We start from the raw sequence: 23215 nt of genomic DNA, 5'->3' as shown, positions 1-23215 counted from the left end.
TTGTCATCATCGGATATGGGAACATCTGTGCCAAATACTACACGTGGGACTCCCCCTGAGTATGAATTGTAAGGGCTGGGGGGAGGGTCACGCTCTCACTCTGCTATCACTTCCAACACAAATGCTTTGCCTTCTTAATTTTGGTTCAATTAATTGTTGAATAAAGTCTGGCTTCTGCTCTGAGTGGGCATCTTGGTAACCTGGACTATGTGCTTGGGGGTACGCGTGCACTCTTTTCTGCAGCCTGCACTCTGGCCTCTACTAGAGATTCCTGCTTGCTTCACATAATCCCCACATGGCACCAACTCTGGTCCCTTCACTCTGAGATGCGGTGACTGTCTGTGGCTCTTGCTTGCCTCCCTGTAAGTTCCCTCAGTCTTCTGCCTGGCACCGCAGAACTTTTATCAGCTCTGTGCTATCATAGACCTTTCCAGCCTTACAGGTACTGAAATTTGCCCCTAAAAATTGCAGCTAATTCAGTCTCTACCATGTGTTCCTCTCTTTGTTGAATACAAATATATATTTGTATTCAATGCGCAATACAAAAGCAAGCATATATATATATATATATTTATAAACTTTCATTTCCAGAACACTCATTTTCAGGTAAAACACATACTCCTTATTTTCTGGAAATAACTGCAGGAGAGAATCTCTACAAATTCCCACCATGCCATGGCTTCCCATGGTAGGCATTCATGCTCAAACACCTTCTCTGGATTCCTCATTTCTCACTGCTGTTCTTAAAGCCCCACATTTCAGAGGTTGTCACGCTGTTGCACTTTTTTTTCCCCTTAAATCCTCCTTCACCCATTCCCAGACTTTTGATCCCTTCAAAGCTATTAATAGAACAATCTCCCTTCCTTTTTGCCAAGTAATATCCTTGCCCTCCTTCAAATCTGCTGAAAACTTACCTTTCAGTCAGCTGTACATCACTGTTCTCTTCTGTAGTATTGTTTCACTCTCCCTAGTGTGAACCTTTCCTGTCTGTCTTGCTTTTGATTAATTTAGTGTTCAAACTCCTTAATGCAGCAAATTCATCTTTTCATGAATTTGCAAAGTGTCATGTGCCTCATGAGAGTACTTTAATAACAGTATTACAAATAAGCACCGTGTAGTACCTTTCTATTCCATTCAATTTATGACGATGCTTTCGGGACATTAAGAGTCCACCTCCCCAGGCAGCCTGGAAGAAATAGAAAAAAGAGGAGATTGTTTTGGAAAACCTTAACATATTTTAATTTACTCAGGATCTAGTAATAAATATTTTAGTTAAAGACAAAACATGGGTAAATAAAAATCCTTTTTTGCCTGAATAATAGCACTTAACTTAGTTACTTACATCCACATGGAGCCAGAGGTTGTATTTTTCACATATATCTGCAATCTCTTGGATTGGATCGAAGGCTCCATACACTGTTGTGCCTGCAGTTGCATTTACAAAAAGAGGAACGTAACCCTACAATAAAATTGAAAATATTTAATATGAAATCCAACCTCTCTCAGAAAGAAAAAAAAAAAAAAAAAAGAAAATCATTTTAGAAATGTGGCTATCCCATTTTCCACCCTAAAAATATTTTTCTTCCCATCCAAAAAGTACATATAAGCAGCAGTAGAAACTAACAAATTGCATACATTATGGAATAAACTCTGGTTTATTCATTTCATCATTCACTTCACAAAATTAACTAGTCAGAAGGTAAAGAATATTGTTTTGTCTAATGTCTTTCAATGAGGAGATTCAAACACTCTAGTAGAAGACTAGCAATAATCAAGTAAAGTTGAGACTCTCACGGCAGTATAAAGGAAATTTAATTAAATGTGATTTATAAATTACCATTTGAAGGCTTGAAGTTGTTCCTTAAGTCTTTATCTTATCCTTAGATAAACAGCACAAAGCAGAAAAAAGCAATCCAAACCAAAAGCAATAAATGTGGAAGCATCACATCAAAGTGAGACAATTTTAAATTAGATGAAAAAAAACTTGAACTGTAATACTAAAATAAAATAAAATAAAAAAAACTGAACTAAAATCATAGAGTGCCCAAATGTAAAGAAGTTAAGAAATAATTTAATAATCTTGATTGCTCCAACTTTGGTGGTTTTATACAAAATTAATTACTTTTTCATTGCATTGATTCTAGAAATAACAATGAATGCCTCAAAAAATTAAACTTACTGACTATATTTACTAACCCTGCAGCCTCACACTTGAAATCTACCGGAATTTTTAGGACTTCAGTAGAATTTTTGATGGTTTTGCCTAAACTTTAAAGTTTGGCTAAAGGTAGGTTTATTTCTTGTTTTCGTACTCTCTTCCATGTATTTCCAAACAGAAAGTTATTTTTAAAAGTCATAAAATACAGATTTGGTTCAAGAGTTAAAAATACTCTGTTTTTTTAAACAGTAAATGGAAACTTTAGCAAGACATATAGATAATTCCCTAAATAACACATGAATGTATAATTAAGCAGCTGAAAATATTATTATAACATTTATATCATTATAATGTTCTCTTTTAATGTTAACCCTCAGCCTTCAAAAGCCAATTACTAAGCCAAACATTTAATCACTGATTTTAATAAACACAAACCTTTTGTTTTGCTTCCAAAATTTTTGCCTCCAAATCAGCTGGTATTATTTTGCCTCTGTAATTATTGTGGAAACAGAAAGACAAAGAAAATTAAAGAGTGCGTATGGAAATACTAGCTACAGTTGAAATAATTTAATAGGACTTTCTCAACAGGCCATTAGCAACTTGACACACTGTACTGAACCAGTCCATAAGCACAATACAACAAATTTAACAGTCGAACACATTTAATATATCAAAACCTTAACATTCATCCTACCTTTCATTGCATTTTATCAGAATCACATTGTCTGTTCCGAATCCAAGTGCGGCTCCGGCTTTCTTTATTGAGTAGTGGCTCTGCAGCAAAACACATGCACATTTAAGGGAGTGATTGTTTAATGGTGAAGCATCTTCACAACATACATCAATAAATTAAGAATTAGCAGCGTATTAAGCTCACATGTTCCGAGGTAAAGAGAACCAGCTTAGGGACTGCAGCCATGCCTTTGGTTTTGACTTCAGGGAAATACTTGTAGCGTGCAGCCATTATGCTGTACATGTTTGAGATAGCTCCACCTGTGAATGAATAAATGAATAAATTTTAAACTAGTGATAATGAGAAAAAATGAATATTAAACCAAAGACATTCGAGTCTTATTTGCATTATGCAGTGAAAGAGGCAGTGAACTATGAAAAAATAAATCTCTGAAATGCATGGTCATCTGTCTAAACAGGATAGGGACAGACCCTCTAGAAAGTCATACTGGTAGACGGAATTTCCTATCCACCGTCTCTTTCAATTGCTAACATGTTGTAACACATTCCTAAAAAGTTCGGCTTTATTGTGCTGCTTTTGCCTGGCAACTTCTTGTCAGCAAGGATAACAGGAACTTATCAAATTGTCTGAGGCTGAAGAAATGGCCCATACTGGATGGATTTATCCCATCTCATTGTAGATATAGAAGTTGATGACTTAAAGGTAGATTTCTACAGCCGAGCTAGTTATTCTAAGCTTCCTTATAGTCAGTTAAGGGAAAGAGGCACTTTGCAGGCTACGATTCAGCTAACCCATTTTGATGCTTACTTTTGAAAGCACCTATTTCTCTTGGTTTACTGCTAAAAAGAGCCCAGGACAATTAGCTCATTTCTGCGATGCAGACCTCAAGATTTAGTAAAATTAATCTCATTCGTAAAGTCTTGGATAACTTCTTCCTCAACGATTTGGATAGTTTCTTCATCAACAAGCACGCTGAGAAAGATCTGTGTTTTTCTAGTAGACAGGACTGGAGACCAAGCAAGTGTGCGTTCCTGGATTTTATGTGGGTTGTTCCAAAAGGAGGTGGAATTGTCCTTCATTCTCTGAAACAGGATGGTGTCCCCCCTACCCCAAACCCATAAATCTGGAGTTCTGCTGGGTGCCCACATTGTCCACACATGGGCCCAGGACCTCCACATGGTTTACCAGTCTTTTCTGTCACTGCTGACTGCCTTTCTATCACCTTCATGGGAAGACACTTTGTCTTGGTCTGCATACTGGAATCATACTCGTGAATCACGGAATCTTCAGAGTTGGAAGGGACCTCTAGAGATCATCTAGTCCAACTCCCCTGCTAGAGCAGGATTGCCTAAAGCACATCCCTCAGGACTGCATCCAGGCGGGTCTTGAAAATCTCCAGAGAAGGGGACTCCACAACCTCCCTGGGCAGCCTGTTCCAGTGCTCTGTCACCCTCACTGTAAAGAAGTTTTTCCGTGTATTTGAACGGAACTTCCTATGTTCTAGCTTGTGCCCATTGCCCCTTGTCCTGTCACTGGGAACCATTGAAAAGAGCCTGGCTCCATCCTCCTTAAACCCACCCTTTAGATACTTGTAAACATTAATCAGCTCCCCCCTCAACCTTCTCTTCTCCAGGCTAAAGAGTCCCAGCTCTTTCAGCCTTTCCTCATAAGGGAGGTGCTCCAGTCCCATAATCATCTTGGTTGCCCTTCGCTGGACTCGCTCCAGTAGTTCCCTGTCCCTCTTGAACTGGGGAGCCCAAAACTGGACACAGTACTCCAGTTGTGGCCTCACCAGTGCAGAGTAGAGGGGGAGAATGACATCCCTCGACCTACTGGCCTCTGAATCCAGTCAGATTACGTCCAGATAATATGTGCCAGCAAGTGACGGGCAGCCACAGCCTTTTTCTGACTGTGAGCCCAAATCCTCACTGACCATCAAAGAAGTCAGTACATGATTCCCAAGAGCTACCGGTCAGCAGGAATTGTGGTTGCTCAGCACCTCCAGAAATTAAGCACAAAAAAAAGGGTGTTTAAATGCCTAACTATATACCAGAGCTTGTAGTGAAGTTTTAAAATGTTGACCATCCACGATACATAGCCATACTTGAAGATAATTTTTTTTCCCCCAACTTTTCTGTGGGAAGTTTAAAGAAAGCATTCCTACTTCTAAATACCTAATGCATTGGTTTGTGTTGTAGATATTGGGGTATTGTGGGCATTCAGACACAGCTTATGTTTATTTTAACTTTTGAAGTTTTGTTCAAACCACCAAAACAGAGAGGAAAAACTCACCAGGTGAGAATATTCCATCGCCATCTTTATTTGACCATCCAATAATCTCTCTCATCTTTCGAAGTGTTATTTGTTCCATGAGGACAAAAACAGGGGCAATTTCATAGGTAAACCTGCATGGATAAAGCAGAAAAATCCCCAACTAATCAAAATCAAATAAGACTCTAAAAACACACAATAATTTCCCAGGCTATGATTCTTTGTGAAAATGCTTAAGATTCCTAAAAGTTTTCCTATAAATTTAGGTTCTGCTATTGCAACATTTACCCAAGCAAAAATCCTCCGGAAGACAATACTGGAAATAATGGTTAATAAAAACTGCAGTATTAGCTCTTTTGCAATTTTCTGTATAACCAGCATAAGAGATAATGCTCTCCATCATAGCGCTGCTGACTGCGGTACAAGATGGTACTGTAAAACATTTGTTTCCCAAAGTGCCAGTTCCACACTTGTGGAATAACATATTGCCAGATCCTTATGAAAACAGCGAACTTCACTGAGCTAAACACAACCATAATTAGAAGTATTGAGCTAGTGCTTCAAAGCCTAAATACAATTAATTACGTGGATTTATTCTGTTGATGATCTCCAAGGACAACTTATTTCTACAATACCATGCGATCAATAACTGTCAAGAGTAATTACAAATGATGATTTTCTAATTACCAATTACTAAAAACAAGTCAGCAGTCAACTATTGTATCCACTTAATGAGGACAAAAAACATTGCATAGTCTGGTATGCCCTGATGTCACAGACAGATGTGTGGATGGAAAGTGACAGCCATACAACCATTTTTGGTGATCGAGGTACATGGATAAATTGCTACCGCTGTAAATAAACTTGGCTTGCTGTGTATGTCAAAAAAAAAAAAAAAAGTAAATAAGGAGAGGAAAAAGAAGAAGCAGAGAGAAACTAAACAATCAACCTGTGATTTCCAAAGGAATCTATAGGAATGTGACACTCTAACACTTTGGATATGACTGATGTCTCCCACTTGAATAATTTCGCCAAAACATATGTGTTATGTCTCTAATACTAAAATTACATTTTGAGAATAGGTACGGCAAACTTTAAGGAGAGGTGATAATGAAGAAAGGAACTTACGTCTGAAAAGTTTGTCTTTTACTTCAAGCTACATTGGTTAGTTACAATATTAATTATTTCTTCAGTCCTTATGTGTTCTTAGTCCATCAGAGAAACACCACCACTATTTTTAAAACATTCCTTTAAGATTAAACAGCTTTGTAATTTGTTTAATTGTTGTAATTGTTATTTTCAGAAGCCAAAATACTGCTTATTTTGCTTTTATTATCATTAGAACTGCCAGAGAGAGACAGCTGAACACTGACCTGAAGTTTGGGTGCTGCCAATATTTACAGAGAGGCAAAATTAATAAACCAGTTGGTGTCTGTTAATAGTGTTTTGGTTTTTTTTTTTTGTTTTCTTTTTAAGCACTGCAAGTCTAGGACATATTCTCGTCTTTATTTAGGCAGAATGACCAACTGAAGTCGACAGGAACTCAGCGGTGTACAGATCACTGTAGCCTAACACAAGATACATTTAAGTCAACGGGGGTTTTTTCCACCAGTTTAAACACATTTTGATTTTTGTCCTGAGATCTTGCACATTTATCCCTACAGACTTCCCAGAAGACTTGAAGGCTTGTACAAAAAAAAAAAGTATAATGTTAAGCAAGTTTATTGTATATAAAATATCGAGTGTTCACAAGGGGAATTTTGAATATATTTAAGCCCAAGTAAAATAGTCTTTATTTATTTTATTATGTAATTATTTTCAGAGTCTCCAAAGACTGACAAAGACATAAAAGACGACTGAAGATGATTATAAATGATAAGGCCAATGTAGCTATATCAGATGATGGCTATGATTTTAAAAATCACATCTCGCTAAAGTTCACTCCAACTTATTTGTTTTAAACTTAAATGATTTTGAAAATTTCAGTTAGATGCAGAAAATGCGTTTGGCTTGGAAGGAACTCTCCGACTTTAGAACCGATCTCCTGACAAAAAATGCTGATGAGATTTTTCATACATTTATAACCTTTACAGGTATTTCTGTGAATTAACTAAGAGAGTCATGAGTCTCAGTTCTTTACCAACAGAATTAATTAACGGGTTTTTTGGTAGTGGCTAGTGCTGGCTTAATTCTGCTCTCACCTAAAGGCCAAATTGTTTTACCAGCCCAAATCATTCTAGCTACCTCTCCTACTGTTTGCCAGTATGTAAAAAGCAATCTGAGAATTAAACATAAAGCATTTTACATAATTTTTCTGTTACATTTTCATAAGCATTAATGCATAATACTGAAAATACCAATGTAGTCCTCTCATCTCGGCTAACAGCGGGCATAAAGAGAACTTCCAGGTAACATTACTGCTTTCTAACCAAAGCTGGCTGCTGCATGGTGAGGGAATGCCCTGTACTACAGACCCTGGAGCTGGATGAATAATGGCAACTTCTGAAATTTCCACCCTGAAGGTCTTATGAATAGCGATTGAGCTATGAATAGCACATTGATACATTATTTCCAAGTCAATGTGGGAAGCTTATTATGTTTAATTTAATATATTATCTTCACAGTGACATTTAAGTAACATTTCCTGATGACAATTTAAAATTTTAAGAGAGTACAGATGTTTTGATTACTCAAAACCCATTTGCAAAAGAATACACATTTTTTTAATTGTTCACAAATATTTTAAGTGTTGTTTATAGGTGGGAAAGAAAAAATGGCAAATGGAAAACATTCCCTACCATAATCCAGTGTTACTGTCACTTGTGTGTTACATGCTTGTGTAGCTGAAATAGGTCAGAACAGTTTCTAGGTAAACATCAGAACCTGCTCTTCTGTGCTGGAACGCTGCTCAACAAAAATAATGTGTTCCCCAGATTTCACAGAGACAATTTGGTTAAATAACCTTCTCTGTCCATTCTTTGGGTTGTATTTTACGAACATCTTGCTTTAACCTTATTTGCAATTACTGTATTATTTGAAAGCATATGATGTTGACCTTGGTTTGCTGAAACAGGAGGAGACGAATGTATTATTTTGCATTTGCTAAACCTCATACAAGCAAATAGTCACTTTTCATGCTTACAGAGAAATATTTTCAAGATATGTTCTTGTTTAAACTATAAATGGATCAGAAATCAGCTTTACAAAACTAGCTAGTTAATTTACTTTTAAAACCAGAGGAAAAAGCAACCTCGTTAAGAAAAAAAAAAGTTATTCTTTCAGAAGTGAATGAGTGCTATGTTCTCAATAATGATGGCAATATTTCATAACACTGTCTGCCACAGACCTAAATTCTATTATGTCCCATCAGATTTGTGCAATTTCACTGATTACAAAAGGATAACTAAGCTAGGATAACTAAGTTAGTCAAAGAAAAAGGGGCTTGCAAAGAGTTACACTCTCCAAAGTGTGTTTCTGTCACAGAATAACAATTTTTAAGCAAAGTTTTCCTTTCAGAAATGTAATCAGATTTGTTTTCACTTTTAATTGTGGTGTGACAAAAAGGCACTTTAAAAAAGGCACTTTAAAGCACTTTGCAACACTTGTTTTACAATTAAAATGTATGTTGCTGGGTTTTCTTCCCAATCAGCTTTTAAATCTGAATGTCTCATAACAATTTTTAGCAAACACAGAACAAGTTGAGAAGATTATTACAAAGAACAGGTGGGTTTTGGCTGGAGCACCTTACGTATTTTTCTTTACTGCTAATGTAACAAAACAGGCACAGCTCATAATCTATGTAGAGCCGCTAGTAATCAGCTCTACTTAATGAACCATTTACTCATGGATAGGCCAGTGAAAATATTGTTCATTTTCCAATCTGCAGGTGCACTTCCTGTGTTCTGCCAATTAGCAACAAACTACCCAAAACAGAGGTAGCTTTAGGGTTAAAACACATCCAGCACAGGACTAAAACAGAGCAGTCTGTTACCTGCCAAGTATTTGGACTGCCGTCTCATTTTTGAGCATGTACGAATCAATATATAAATAAAAGCTGGCTAGGTTTTTTTGTTTATTTAGGGGGTGGCGGTGGTTCATTAATTACGCTCCTTGTTGCAAAAATTCAACATAATGCCTTAAATTTACATCTACCTTTCATTAATTTTGAAGTGAAGAAAAATTAGGAAAAGTTTCCTCATTGATATGTTCTATATGTAAAATTTTACTTTGTCATACTTCTATTTATTTATACACAACTTTAATAAGTCTGAGATGAGTAATTCCTTCATTATCTTCAAATTAATTTTCAGTGTTACATTTTCAATCACTTTGAAGCCACTTCTTTACCAGTACATGAACAGGAGAAGGTGGTGCCCCAAGCCTGCTGTGTCTGAAGCCAACAGGGGAAAAGACAATAAACTTTTACATATTTTGTAGTCTAGTGTTAATATAGCTGCAGAATTACTCAGTCTAGAGACAAAGCTTTTTAAAAAAAAAAACAAAAACAAAACAAAAAAAACCGGGAAAAGATAAAGAAGATTGGTCCACGAGAAGAAAAATAATTTTATGTTATTATATTAGAATCGGCATGTTTTACTTACCACGTGGTCTGGGATATCTGCTTTTCTATTGACCAGAAATGTAAAACTGTTCAGCTTTATATAACTATTTTCACTGTATTACTGCCACATTAAGAAAAATGTGTCACGCTTTTATTGAAGATGCAGCGATCGTCATTTAAAGAAGAAAATTAGGCACGTCTGCGACAGTACGTGTCTACCATAATAGATGGCAGCCCCTGTAAGCACCAGCCACAGACGCTGACAAGAAGCACTGCTTACATGTTTGTATTAGCAGTTGATGTCAGCCACTCCCCAGCCAAGCCGATAATGTCCAGCCCTGTGGACAGCTGATTGAAAAAGCGAGGGTGACCTGGAAAGAGAATGGAGAGCATCTTAGAACAACCCCGCTGGTATCTCTCAGGTTTCCGTGTTAAACCATCCAACTGTCCCGACCCACAGGGTAGCTCCGCGCTCATCATGCACTTGCAGCAAGTTTTCAAAGCAAGTCCTGCTGATGGGGAGACCGTTAACCAGCATCCACGGGTGCCTTGTTACAAATTTGGAAAACCGCTTTGGAGGGAGCTCCTGTTCGGAATCATTAGAGTTTAAATTAGAAGAGAAAACCTCCGACCCGACTGAACCTCTAAAACACCTCCAGCACCTGTGCAAGGGCTCGGGCTAGCCCAGCTCCAGAGCCCACCCACCCCGTGCTGTGAATGGGGAGGGGGCGATACTTGGCAGTAAAAACCTGCAGGTGCTGAGGTCATTTGCATCTGAATGGAGTAAGAGAGGGAGGATCACCCACTTGTAAAGAGGCTTCAGGAATTGGGGGGGGGGGGGGGATGCGGAGGAGCCCGTGGCTCGCTGAGCTGCCCGCCCACGGGAGCGGCGTTTGGCGGGGGCTCTACGGGAAATGCCCCAGTGTGGGGGGACCCGCTGCAGCGGGGCGCCGAGACCCCCCCCAGGACCCCCTCGGCCCGGGCGGTTCCCACACACGGTTTACAAGCTTGGATTCAACCTCATAAACAAAGGTTTATGAGGTTTAAACCGAAGTCAATCATATTCCTGTATTTCAGCCAAAGTTGCTTTGATAACTTTTAAGCAATAAGCCCGGCTATTGGGGTCTACTTTTTTTAGCACGAAGAGATAAAATTCCTAACAAATTGATGGTGGAGGGGGAAGGTGTCATGATTTAGCCCTTATCTCTGCTCTCTTGGGAAAGGACATGCAGATAACACACTGGGGACAGCCCAGCCCGAGAGGGGGGTTCAGCGCTCGACGCCCGGAGGGATCCTGTCACGTCGTATTTGGCTCAACGCTGGGGACATCAGCATCTTTTGACATAAAGAAATAAATGCGACTCTGCTCCGAGCGATGTCAGCGGGGACCTTTGGGAGGCGTGAGCCTGCCGGCGCTGCCACGTCTCGGCACATCGCGAAGAGGTGGCAGCCGCGGAAAGCGGGGGGGACACGGAGGCGAAGCGACCGGACTGCAGCCGCCCCGGGGAGCCAAGCGGCTCAGGGCTAGAGCCCAGAAATATCGGTCTGGCTTAGCTATTTGCTTTGCAAATTAGCGCTTCTCTCCTCTCCCTTGCCATGACGCATAGTTTGGGAAGTTACTCTAAGAGACGTTTCGCTGACCTCCCCGAGCTGTCAGCGAGCCCTGCGGTCTCCAGAGCCTGGGCTGCAGATTCAGCCCCGCTGGCTTTGAAGGGAGCTTCCCTTGGAGAGAGAACGTGAGCCCTGGGGGCCCGGGGAGCCACGGCGGGTGTCTTGGGACATCACACGGCCCGAGCAGCTCTTTTTTCAAGCTCTACCAGGTACTACTTTGAACAGAGCCTGCGTCTGATCGGATACCTGCATCTCAGCTCCCGGGGACGGGTCCTGCCGGTCCCGCGGAAGCTCCAGGGGAAGCCGGGGTGTGGAGAAGAGCTTACTCGACATCCCGGCGCAATCAACATCGGAATAAGCGTGCAAGCACCAGCCCGCAGTGACTCCGGCTTTGCTGCTGGCCACCAATCCACGGGGCAGGGAGGTGAAACACGCTCCCTTTTGATTAAGGGCACAGAATCGAAATATACCCCTGAGACTCTCGACTAAATCAAACCACCATGTGAAGGAGAAAAGACAGGAAGGTAAACGCCACGTTTGTTGCCAAGTTTTTCTTCCTTGAGCGCACCGCGTTGGTTTTCACAGCTGCATCCCTAAACAGCGGCTCGCAGCTGCCCAGCCAGAGACTGTCAGACAAAAGCCTCCCCTCTACGCGCTCCCACCACCTCAGCTCCGGGGGCAGACCGCCGCCCGCTATGGCAGCAGCGCTCGCCGAGCCGAGGAGGGCTGTTCGCCGGGCAGAGCTCAGCACCCCTGAACCGCCGGAGCAGGACTGGGGGGAGGGCAGGCACGGCCCCCCGGCTCCGTTATCGCTCCAGCTCCTGACCTGCTTGGGTACGTACAGCAATCAGGGCTCGCCTGCCAGCCGAGCTTTCTGCTGATACAGCTGTAAAACGTTGCAGGCCAAACAGCCTGAAAGAGCACAGACTTCGCTCTGGAGCCTGGCTACAGCTCACCCAGTAAAAGAAGTGATTATAAACAGGCATTTCTATCCGATTCAGAGGGACCTGGGCAGGCGGGGCTCCTGGGTAATGGGCTGAAATCCACAGGGTTCCTTTATTGATGATTCCTAGGATTTCAGTCTCTTTTTCATTAAACGTCTGGTGAACATAAAGAAGAAAAACTGCAAATTCAGTGTCATTTATGCCCTCATTTACCTAATGATATTGCTCCCCGGAGATAAAGACAGCTCGCATTTCATCAAGTGAAAGAGATTACGTCTTAAAAACTTGTTTCTGGGCACCACAAACAGCACTGAGCCCTGCCCGCCGGGGACGGATGGAGCATCAATAACTGATTTCTGAGCAGAGACAATTCCAGCGCCGGCAAACAGCCCTGGAGCCGAGCCTCCGGGGAGGCAGAGGTGAGGAGGTGGAGAGGGTGTGGGCTTACCTCCGTGGTAAGCTCAAGCCCGCTTCCTTCACCGTGGGCCAGAGAAAAGCCCCAGGAGGACTCTCCAGACTAGTATTGTCCTGGTTCCGGTGGGGATAGGGTTAACTTTTCCTGGTATTCCATGCCATGTGAGCCACGCCCACCCTGAGCTGCCGGGGGAGGGGGCAGGAAGTTGCTGCTTAAAAGCGGGCTGGGGCGGCCCCGGTCCGGCCGGCGAGCGGCGAGCGGCGGGGGGAGCGGCGGTTCCGTAATCGCGTTTGTATATTCCCCTATCCGTGGTGTTGTTGTTGTTGTTGTTGTTGTTGTTTGCCTGTTCCCTTTGCTGTTCTGTTAAACTGCCTTTGTCTCAACCCAAGAGTCTTGCCTTTTCTTACGATTCTTCCTGTGTTTGGAAGGCACGAGCGAGCGACACGTGGTTCTTTGTTGCCATCTGAGGCTAAACCACGGCAAGTATGCAAGAACCTACCTGTCCTCACTCCGTATTTCAGGGTGTCCCGGCAGTCCACCAGGATCTGCTCCAGGGACTCGGGGTTGTCCGAGAGCTCCAGGTTGAAGCCCTCCATGCCCTCCAGGAGCTGGTGCGGGTGATGGAAGTCCAGCACTTTGGTGGATCTGTCAAACGTCTTCCTCACGTAATTGAGGAGGATGTCCACGACCTCCAGCAGGAACTGCATGGTCTGCTCCTCGCCATTCTTGGCGGGCAGCAAATCTGCGGGGCAAACCAGCTGTCAGCGCCTGCTTTGGGAACGAGAGGTGGAGATGAACCAACCCCGGCCGCCCGCAGCGCTGCCAGGACCTGGAAGCCGCGGCCCCGGCGCAGCCTGGCTGTAGCGGGGCGGGCGCCCAGCCCCGGGCCGCCCCGCTCGCTCCCCGGCGAGTGAACCCCGCCGCTGCCCCCGGGGCTCCCGGCCCCTCTCGCCCAGGGGGGAAGGGCGAGCCGAGGTCGCCCACGGGAACGGCGGGGGCACATCCGAGGCACCCCGGCCAAAAGCACGCCCCGCAACGCTTACGCTGTGCGGGGCACTCACCTGCCGGGGGCCAAGAGCACCCAAAATCCGCACTTGCCCTTCTCCTGCAACGCTCACCCCATCCCGCAAAGGGACTGATTTCCGTTCCCCACCCTCCTCGTCAATGGCCCCGTACCAGCAACCACAGACCGTTTCATTGCTATTTACTGGGAGGAAATAAAATATAAAACTACACTCCTCCCGGAGGCTGGATCTGGAGTGGCCGCGGAGGAACTGCTGGAGCTGAGCTGCAGAGGATCAGCCCAAAATACGTAAAATTGCATTTCAGGAAAATTGGACACATCGCAAGTGCGGCTCTCGGCAAACACACGCATACAGAGTTTCCTTCAAGAGCAACCAAGCAAAAGCACGGTCTGAACGTGGCTGCACTTGCAAGGGAGGCGAGGGCAGACTACTCAGGGACGTGCCCGAGCTGGAGCAAGCAGAAGCTGTAAATAGTGTTTACCTCTAGCATACAGATTGGAGAAATCTGTCTCGGTGCGCCGGAACCTGGACTCCTTCTCACTGTTCTCGCATGCCAGCAGGCTCTTGGAGGACTGCCTTTCCTTCAGGGAGCTGACGATCCGGCCCTTGTCTTCCAGGCTGTTGGTCCTTTGCAGGAACCCTACATTATTATTGCAAGGTGCACAGGTCAGAGTTTTCTCACTTCCCAACATGTTTAGAAATATCTAAAGCAGCTCTCTAGAAAACAGTTCAAAGCGGTGTTGGCTCTGAATCTGACTAATGAGGTCAGGAATAAGAGTATTTATGGGGATTATTTGCCTCCAGGAGAGAGAGCTCAAAATGCCATCAACTGCAAAAACCCATCCATGCAAAAAACAAATTTTCGTCATTTAGTGCAGTGGTAAATTCTTATTAAGTCGATCAGACAGATTCCACTTCAGTAATCAGCCACTGGAAGAGAGTTCAGGATGAGTCAATGCTATTTCAGCCTGCAGGCGAAGTTTATGGACCTAGCAGACAGGGGCAATGATGTATGATTAAAATCAGGGCCACTTTCAGTTCTCGTGGTGCTTTCACGCACAAAAGGCATGAGAACAAGCAGCCATTCTGGAGCAGCCGTCCTGAGAGCGCCAGCGCTCTAAGGACACCGTTGGCACTCATCACCCCACCTTCCTGTTGTCAGTACGTACCAGCACGTGTCCAGGAGATGCGGATTTTCCACCTGAAAAGATGCTTTGATACTAATGTTCATCATCGCCGGGCTCTCCAGGAGCTCTGCTCTCACCAGAGACGCAGCCCTGGCGCCCAGGACCCGGTCTCAACTGCTGCCTGTTATATGCAACAGGGGTAATAAATCCCCTAGCCCCAAGAATGACGGCGGTGGGCGCCACGCAGGGCCCGTGGCCAGTAACGAGACCCGTCTACTTTAACAAGGCAGGGAGAACAATTAATTTTCAGGATTTGATCCATTAAATCTATGCCAGCTAAAACACGTGCAATGTTGGGCTTTTCCTTATTAACGAAGGCAACGGATTTTGATCTCCCAGGCTGCAGCGAGCGTGCCTGTATGTTTGGAGGAGACAGTACGGCAGCGCCGGCCTCCTTTTTTTTCTTTTCTTTTCAAGCAAGTAACGATTGATACTAATGCTCGTCGCGGCTGGGGATGTCCGCCACAGAGCAGGACTGTGCAGGGAGGAAAACCAACGCCGTAACTTCGCTCCCCCGCGTTCCCCGACGCCGCTTCTCTCCAGCGCCCTCTGCTCTCCGTAGCCCCAACCGCGGGCTCCTCCCGCCGGGCGCCCACCGCCGGCCCGCCCGGGTCCCCTGAGCTTGGGCAGGCCCCAGGGACTTCATCTCCGTGCGGACAAAAGGGAGCGACACTGAGCGACTCCCGGCACCAGACCTGTGTGTGCCTCGGACCCTACTGCGAGCCTGACAGTCTCGTAAGAGCCACCGAACATGGAGCCCCCGGCCGGCAGCCCTTTCTGCATCAGTCGGGCACCCAAACGAATCTCCTAGGGAGTCGTTCGGAGGCGGGTTTGTCCAGCCCATCCTTTCAGTGAACGCCTCGAGTTTTGCCTTTCAATATTGATCTTCTACTAATTAGTTTCTCTATATGATTTTTTTAGGAATACGAGTTATACGAGATAAAGCTATTTAAGGAAAACTCTCTTCGTGCATAGGTTAAAGGTAGCCGTCCAGGCTCCATTACTTTTTTTTTTTTAGTTTTGTTGTTATTGCTTTTAACGGTCCTTACAGCGATCACCAGCTCCTGCAACAGCGAGGGCTGTTCGCCTGCTCATGAGGTGGAGCAGCTGATACCTAAGCAGGTGCAGACTAGACTGGATTCCGGAACGATCCTCCTCCCCCAGGTCCTGTGATTCCATTTTGCTTTATTCTTCCACCTGTCTTTCTTCTAGGCTCTCGGTAGCGATGCTCAGTGGGAAGAGTTACGTGAGAAGAGACGTCTGCAAGAAAAGCAGCGCTCCCCCCGAGAGTCGCCGCACAGCCGACGATCTTCTCGGCGTGCGGACACACGTCCCTCGGAGGAGGGGGCAGCGCTTCAGTTACCAAGAAAGGCTGCAGTTGCCTCTGCTTCGGCTCGCATCGGGCTCAGAGAGGCTGAAGGGTCCGGCCTAACTAGAGCTGCGCCAGGGAGGCGGCGGCGACAACATGCTGGGGGCACGGAGCTCGCTCACCCCTTGCCCAAACGATTTCGTGGCGGTTCTTCCCCGCGGGGCTCCCTGGCCCCGTTATTATCTACCGAAGCCGGCGGCAGAGAGCTCAGGTGGCGGGGATCAGCCGGGGCTCGGAGCGGCTCCGCACGGGGCCTCCCACCGTGGGGCGGAGAGAAAATTAAAAAACAATTTTAAAAAAGCTTGAAGGGAGGAACTTGCTGTCGCCCAGCATCAGATAACGTGTCGGTCGCCCAGGTCCCTCAGCCACGACAGTATCTCACGGAGCTGGAGGGTGCGGCGGGTCAGGGGCAGACCCCCGCTTCGCGACCGCCGGACCCCCGCATTCCCCCAGCTCCTCCCGCGGGAGGGTGGGGGACGCTCCCAGCGCCAACCCGGTTCCCGGGCTGCGGGAAGCGCGGCAGCCTGCCCTCGGGCGCTCCTTCTGTGCCGGGGGGAAGCCCAGGTCTGTAACAAACCTTTCATCTGTATCCTATGCGAAAAGTCAGGCGGGTGTAGGAGAGATCCAGCAAGTACCAGCGCACGAAATAGCGTCCGCGCTACTTCTCCTGCAGCGGCGGAGAGCGCAGCCTCTCCCAGCTGCAGCAGGTACCTCCCGTAGGTGCTCCACTGACAGGTATTTTCATCGGTGCCTTTTCAGAGACGGAGGTTTTAAAAGCCGAGTGAGACCGGACTGGCGAGGGAGTTCCTCGGTCCCCGACGTGACCACAAATCCGGCGTGATTTCACATCAGGCCTCGCAGAAGGCCGGCGTATGAACACCCCTCGTCCTGGCCGCCCTGCGAGGACCTCAGCTGCCAGGATCGGGGCCGACCCGCCGGGCGATGAGCGTCGGTGGCAGCTGCAGGAGATCCTGGTTCCCTCGGCGGCTGGGGGGCTCAGCATCGCTGACGTGGTTGGCAGCATAAATCCCACTGACTCCAGAAACGAGCTGAGTTTCTAACTCAGGCGGCTGCTTTTGAAATCCCCCTCTCCTGCGTTTCTCGCTGGGCCGGGGATCATCAGCTGGCCGGGGCCAAACAGCCGCAGACGCACCTGAGCAATTTTACTACGTCGAGTATTTCCACACCAGTTTGTCAAGCAAACGTTAGCAGGATCGGTCCCAGCAGTGATAACAATTGCCGAGGTGGGAGTGAAAGGTGCAGTGTGCAACTCCAGACACAGGGCAACGTCTGCCCATGCTTTGCCCGCCGTGACGTTTAATTAATCAGCTTTAAAATATGTTGTTGTGTTTTTTTTTTTTTGTGGATATGTGCAGAGACGAAGAGTGGGGATGTGGTAGCTGCAGGGCTCTTTTCAGGCGGTGACTTTCAACCAGAAAGGAAAGGAGCTAATCCTTAAATCGGTCAGTTGTTTGAGAAGAAATGACATACATCTCGGATAAGTAATTACTGAAAATGTCAAACACATAATATACAACACAGGTGGAAGAACCGACTCATTGTTCAAGACGTGCCTTTCCTCTGAGCTAAATCCTTATTTAAACTTTGCATTCAAAATGAATCGATTTTGGTGTGATACACACAGAAAGAACAATTCCGAGGCACCTGGTTTACTATAGCTTCGTGACTGCACAATATTTAGGGTCCGGAATGATGTCTCGTGAAAGGTAAGGACGAGGGGATATCCTCTGTAATAGTCAATCGTCAACTTGTTTAGCATGTTCAATTAGGATTCTTGGCAACCTTAATCCTTCATTCTATACGTTTACCAAAGGCAACCTTCTCTCTCTGTCTCTGTGAAGGTGTTAGATTCAAGTGGGAGGGCTCATACGAGCAAAAACTGTGGTCGCGACCGAATCCGATTATTCCAAATTACCGTCACTATTCAGGGTATATTTTTCGTGTAAAACAGAAAAGAGCCAGAAAAGGAAAACCGAGCACCAAACCCGAGACAGAAATACAGCAGCCCTGCTTGTTTTGAACTCCCTTCACAAAGCCTTTACTACATCTCTTTTGCCTTTCTCAAATCCAAAATGGTGGGATATTTCATTTTTAGTGTATTTGATCTCATTGAGAGAAGCTGCCACGTCCCTCTGTAACCCCGGCGGTCTAGCAACACGGAACGAGCCTAACGGTGCGTTACTTTATCAGTTCTGCTTGCCGGGCTAAATTAAAATGATGATGAAAAAGCCCATCGCTCCAGCCACTGAAGGGACTGGTAGGGAAACGGTCCATTAAACCCAGATCAGGAGCTATTTATAGAACTAAGCGACTACTCGTTAATGTCGCCTGCAGGTACTAATGAAATCTCTAATAGACACAGGACTAAATATTCGCACTCTGATTCTTTTCCATTCCAAACATCCAGGTAACGAAACGTTTAGCGAATGATCTTCGACTCGGGCAAGTAGGGCAAGAGGTTTAAACATGGTTTTGCTTTGAAAAAAGGCCCGTTTCTCCCACGAAATAAGTTCCCATCCCCCCAAAAGGAGGTAGCTGGGGAAAATGGGAAATAATTTCTATTCATAAGGGGCACGGGCTAAGCCGAACGATTCTCCCTATCGGATAATGAAGATTTGAGTGTTTGTCTCCGAAAGCGAAGGCGCTACAGAGAAATCTGGAGAAGACAGCTTGTTATCTGCAAATGAATCTCTTGCTATAACGTTGCGATCTGATTGTGCATTTGTTTCCCTTCCTTCATTTCATGTGCCTGCGCGCTGACTGGCTGCCAGCGCTATCTTACCAGCGCAGCAAGCTGACGAATTGCTCTTTAATAAGGCTCTCGTTAATCTTTTTCCCCCAGGAGATCCGTATTTTCTAGTCAGATAAGGTTGAAAAATTTCAGACAGTGAGAGGCGGCCAAACCCCCCGCCCGTTCCTGGCCGCTGGCGGCCCCCGCGCTGCCTCCGCCGGGGGCGGCCGGCGCCTGCACACCCCCGTTTATCGCAGGAGGGCGGCGGGGCCCGCACCCGTCTCTCCCGCAGCGGACAACGCCTGGGCCAAGGCAGATCCCAGAGAGGGCAGGGCGGCGAGGCCGGGGCGGCGGAGCGGAGCCGCCGTGCGGCCGGGAGGGGGCGCCCCAGGCCAGGGGCGGGGCCGGTGGACCGGCGCGGGGGGCGACCCTCCGCGGGAAGCGGGGGGGGACAGACCCGGGCTCCGCGTCGCGAAGCGTGGGGTGTCGCACGGCAAGGGCACTGGCGGACTTACCGCATATCTTCAGCCCGATCTTCCTGGTGCACCCGTGAGCCACGCCGCACCACGAGTCGTAAGCTGGAAGAGAGGGCAGAGACGTTCCCCTGGGGCGGCGGGTCTCCCCTGCCGCCCTGCCGCCCCCCTGGACAGTTCCGTTCCGTCCCTCCCCGCCCCGCCCCCGGCCCCGGGATGTCCGGGGGAAACGGCTGCTTCCCGAGCCCGGCGGCGGGCAGATGAGGCTCGGGTGACAGCGGGGTGACATGCTGGCCCGCCGACAGGAGAGGGAAAGACACCCGGGACCCGAACATCTAATAATTTACTGGCGGGGCTCCAGGGAAGTGGCAGCTTAAAATAAAATGGCGTGAAATGGGGTCACAAATGAGTTCAGGAATTAATTGGGTGAAAAATAGTATTTGACTAGACGATCGGACTTGCATGGCTAAGCCTCGGCTGTACTGCCGGGCCGCCGACGGCCGCACCGGGGACGCGCCCGGCCCGGCCCGGCCCCGCCCCTGCCCCGGAGCACCGTGTGCCCCACGGCTCGCCCGGCCCGGCTCGGCCCGCTATATTGTGGCCTCGGGACCATCAGCCCCTCACCCGCCGGCCCTGCATGCCCGGGGAAACGCCGCCGAGTGGCTCCTGCGCGGGGGCAGCGCCGGGGGCGCGACTGCACCGACGGAGGCGCTTCCCAGCCCCTGTGAGCCCTAGCCGAGCCCGGGGGACGCGGGGAGCGAAGCCCCGGGCTGAGGTGGAGGGGTCGCTGCGGGGCACGGCCGAGCTCTCCGGCCCCGGAGCAGCCGCAGGAGCGGCGGCGGGGCGGGCAGCGGCCGGGCCCCCGGGGAGGGAGAGACGGGGGGCGCTGCCGGCCGGCGAAGGAGCCCCCTCGGCGGGGGCGCTGCCCATGCCGGCGGGCGGGGAGCCCCGGGCGGGCAGGGCGGGGTGCTGCTGCCAGAGGTTATCTCATTTTTATCCGCTTTGCCAGTTAATTCGATTTCTGCGTATGACACCTCAGCCGAAGGCAGCAGAGCCTGTCACCCCCGCCTAGAACAAGACCCGATGCTGCCATTCGCCCCCTCCCCCGTTCCTTCCAGTTGCAGAATAATGACAATAATGACTCTGATACTCGTGCTTCGTAGCCCTTTCAGGGTAAAAGCTATTCCCCGCTTTGCTGTGCCTGGAAGCCTTTCATTTCTTACTGTTGCCCGCTCTTTGTCTCTGATGCTTTATAGCATCGAGACTCTTTCTTATTTATTTTCGGTAGGCGACGGTCTGAATTGCCTGGCAGGGCTATAAACTGATTCTCTACCCACCTGCAGCAGCCTCTGCTTCCCCCTCACACCTCAATAACTCAAAGCGAATTCAGAGCAATTAGGAATACAAGGCTTTGAAAAGCTACAATTAGCATCCAAATTTCGCTTGATTACAGGCTTCAGCGAAGGCTGAAAGGAAGCTGCAGTATTAGCATTTATAAAACGTAAGGAGGGGGGAACACCCGCTTGAAGCCACTGGTGTAACTTCGCCCTTTAACCGATTCATTTTCTCCACGCTCTTTACAGCATCACGATTTTTGGGCTATCTGGGGGTTCAGTTTATTGTCTAAATCCCCCAAATCTGGCTGTAAGATAAAGGCAGCGCTGGCCGCTGAGGTGGGCTTTTCCTCCCAGCGTTTTATTCGTCACGGACCAACCTCTCCCGCTCCCACCAGGAAGATGGTTTCTTTGTGTAGAGCACTCTCCGCACCTCGCTTAACGGCGCGGAACAGGGCTTCACGGATTGATCGTTTTGTTTCGAAACTGATCTTCCCAAGCCTAGGTGTAGAAAGCCTCCAAAATACTTTAAACGAGGAAAATATTAAAACCTACTTGTGGGTCGAAAATTAGTTGGGGTGGGGTCCGGAGCGTCGTTGGAGGACGAGGGAGCGGAGGAAGCCATCCCTTCAAAAAAGCCCCAGTCCCTGGAGCTCGGGTTTCCTCCGATATTCCTCTGAGAGGTGGGCAGCAAGGAATTTGCTGGAAGGAAGAAAAGGCGGTTTTAGTAGTCTGGTCTCCTGGAGAACCGCACCGGAGTCCCGTCCGGACGGGCGGGCAGGGGCCGGCCGCCCCCGGGGCCGAAGGGCCAGGTAAAAGCGGCGCGCCGGGAAAATGCCTCGACCGGCTGAAGAGCGAAATCCTCCCTTCACTGGATGCCGAGGCGCTACCCCCCCGCGCCTGAATGACGGATTTAGCAGAGCATGAAGTCTATCGCAATTATATCGGTGGCCACTGAGCAGGGCAATTATGTGGCTCGCGTCAAATAGAGACCAACGTGCAAAGCGGGCGTCGAAATGACCAGCCCAAACAACCTACAATTCCAAAACGGAGCCCGTTTCTGTGCGTTATCATCCGAGCCCCAGACACACGCCGGGCTACGCGTTCAGGAGAGACTGACAGATAAACGCCCGTCACCACAAAGGTGCATTTTGCCCAGGTCCAATGACAGACGCCACACACACGTGTATTTGCACACACGTTTCAGCAAATGGGGACCGGTACGTGCTCCAGCACTAACCAGCGCTCCCCCGTGCCCGCGTTTAGCCGCACAAATGGCAGGAGAAGGCAAGTCTGACTGGGGGACGGAAGGTGCTGGACCAGCCCTCGCTCCCCGCCAGATGTTCAGCTCCTTCCTGGCGGACACGGCGCTCCGATAACCAATACAGGGTCGCTGATCGAGAATTGCCGGGTCAGTGCCCCTCTCCACTCTCTGTCCCCACGGCTACCTGCGATTTGTTTTATTCCCCTTGTAAAGAAAATGAAGGTCGCGGTAACGAACGAGCGCTTTCTTTGTTAGCCGCTTTTTTCAAGTCGGTAGCTAACGATTCATTTCCACTGCCGGGCGGGTTTATGCCCGCTTGTAAACGTAACGGATCGATGATTTCAATGGAAAACAGGCATTTCGCTTTTTTTTTTTTTTAGGCGGAAAAATAAAACAGCTATATAGCAGAAGAGATTCTCTAGACAATGCCTAGAAGTGAAGTAACAGGTTAACACAATGTCTAAGGCGCTGGCTGTCTCAAAATACCCGTTATCCCTTTATAGGTACGACAGCGACAAAACCGCTTTTAGGGGGAAAACAAAAAAAAAGCTCTAGATCCTGAAAGAGGTTCTCAAAGGTTTGAAAAAATAGGATGCTGTTTAGAGGAGACTTACCGAGGGGGCGAGCGGACCGCTCTTACTGCTGGAGTCCAGGCAGGCAGGGCGACTCCAGCCTGAGAGCGACCCGCCGCTTATAAACTCCGCCAGAAACGACGTCGGAATACCAATCGCGCCGCGGAATTTAATGCGAGATGACCTTTTTTTCCAGAAGTGCTCGGATTTGCTTTTTTAAAAGCGTGAATCGCCGGTTGATCTGCTTCGACGCAGGCATGAGTCACAGGACCGCCGCCTCCCCCTCCGCGCCGCTCCGCACGGGGGCTGGGGACCGCCGGGGCGGACGGCTGGGGCGGGGAGGGGCGGCCCGCCCGGCCCCGGCTGCCGCCACCGATCCGCTTCGCCCCGGGGCGGCGGGGCTGGCTCCTGCAGCGGATGGGGCTGCCCGGCAACGGCGGGGGCGGCAGCCCAGGCAGGGGTTTCTGCCTTGCGGGTCCCCCCGTTGAGTCCCTTGTGCGGACGGCGCCAGAGGCTTTCCCTAGATAGCGCTGCCTTGACCCGAGGTGGCGGGCTGTGCGAACAGGCGGCAGAGCACCGCGCACA

General features: G+C 48.0%; 1 protein-coding gene across 2 annotated transcripts in view; it reads right to left on the bottom strand.

Annotated features, from left to right (window-relative positions):
- Positions 1–22837, bottom strand: part of GAD1 (glutamate decarboxylase 1) — a 38712-nt gene extending 15875 nt beyond the window's left edge. For both annotated transcript variants that reach the window (XM_054209849.1, XM_054209850.1), the window contains exons 1-12: positions 22673–22837; positions 21350–21496; positions 19503–19565; positions 14161–14319; positions 13154–13396; positions 9965–10055; positions 5145–5257; positions 3036–3151; positions 2853–2932; positions 2594–2648; positions 1343–1459; positions 1122–1186 (exon numbers count right to left, since the gene is read on the bottom strand). In XM_054209849.1, the coding sequence (XP_054065824.1) occupies positions 1122–1186; positions 1343–1459; positions 2594–2648; positions 2853–2932; positions 3036–3151; positions 5145–5257; positions 9965–10055; positions 13154–13396; positions 14161–14319; positions 19503–19565; positions 21350–21419 (1172 nt within the window). In that variant the 5' untranslated portion in view covers positions 21420–21496; positions 22673–22837. The remainder of the gene's footprint in view (positions 1–1121; positions 1187–1342; positions 1460–2593; positions 2649–2852; positions 2933–3035; positions 3152–5144; positions 5258–9964; positions 10056–13153; positions 13397–14160; positions 14320–19502; positions 19566–21349; positions 21497–22672) is intronic.
- Between the last annotated feature and the right edge of the window lie 378 nt (positions 22838–23215).

The sequence above is a fragment of the Rissa tridactyla genome, chromosome 7 (assembly GCF_028500815.1).
Source record: "Rissa tridactyla isolate bRisTri1 chromosome 7, bRisTri1.patW.cur.20221130, whole genome shotgun sequence".
In the NCBI taxonomy this organism is placed as follows: domain Eukaryota; kingdom Metazoa; phylum Chordata; class Aves; order Charadriiformes; family Laridae; genus Rissa; species Rissa tridactyla.
Note: the sequence above shows the minus strand (reverse complement) of the source record. Positions and strands in the feature narration are given on the sequence as shown.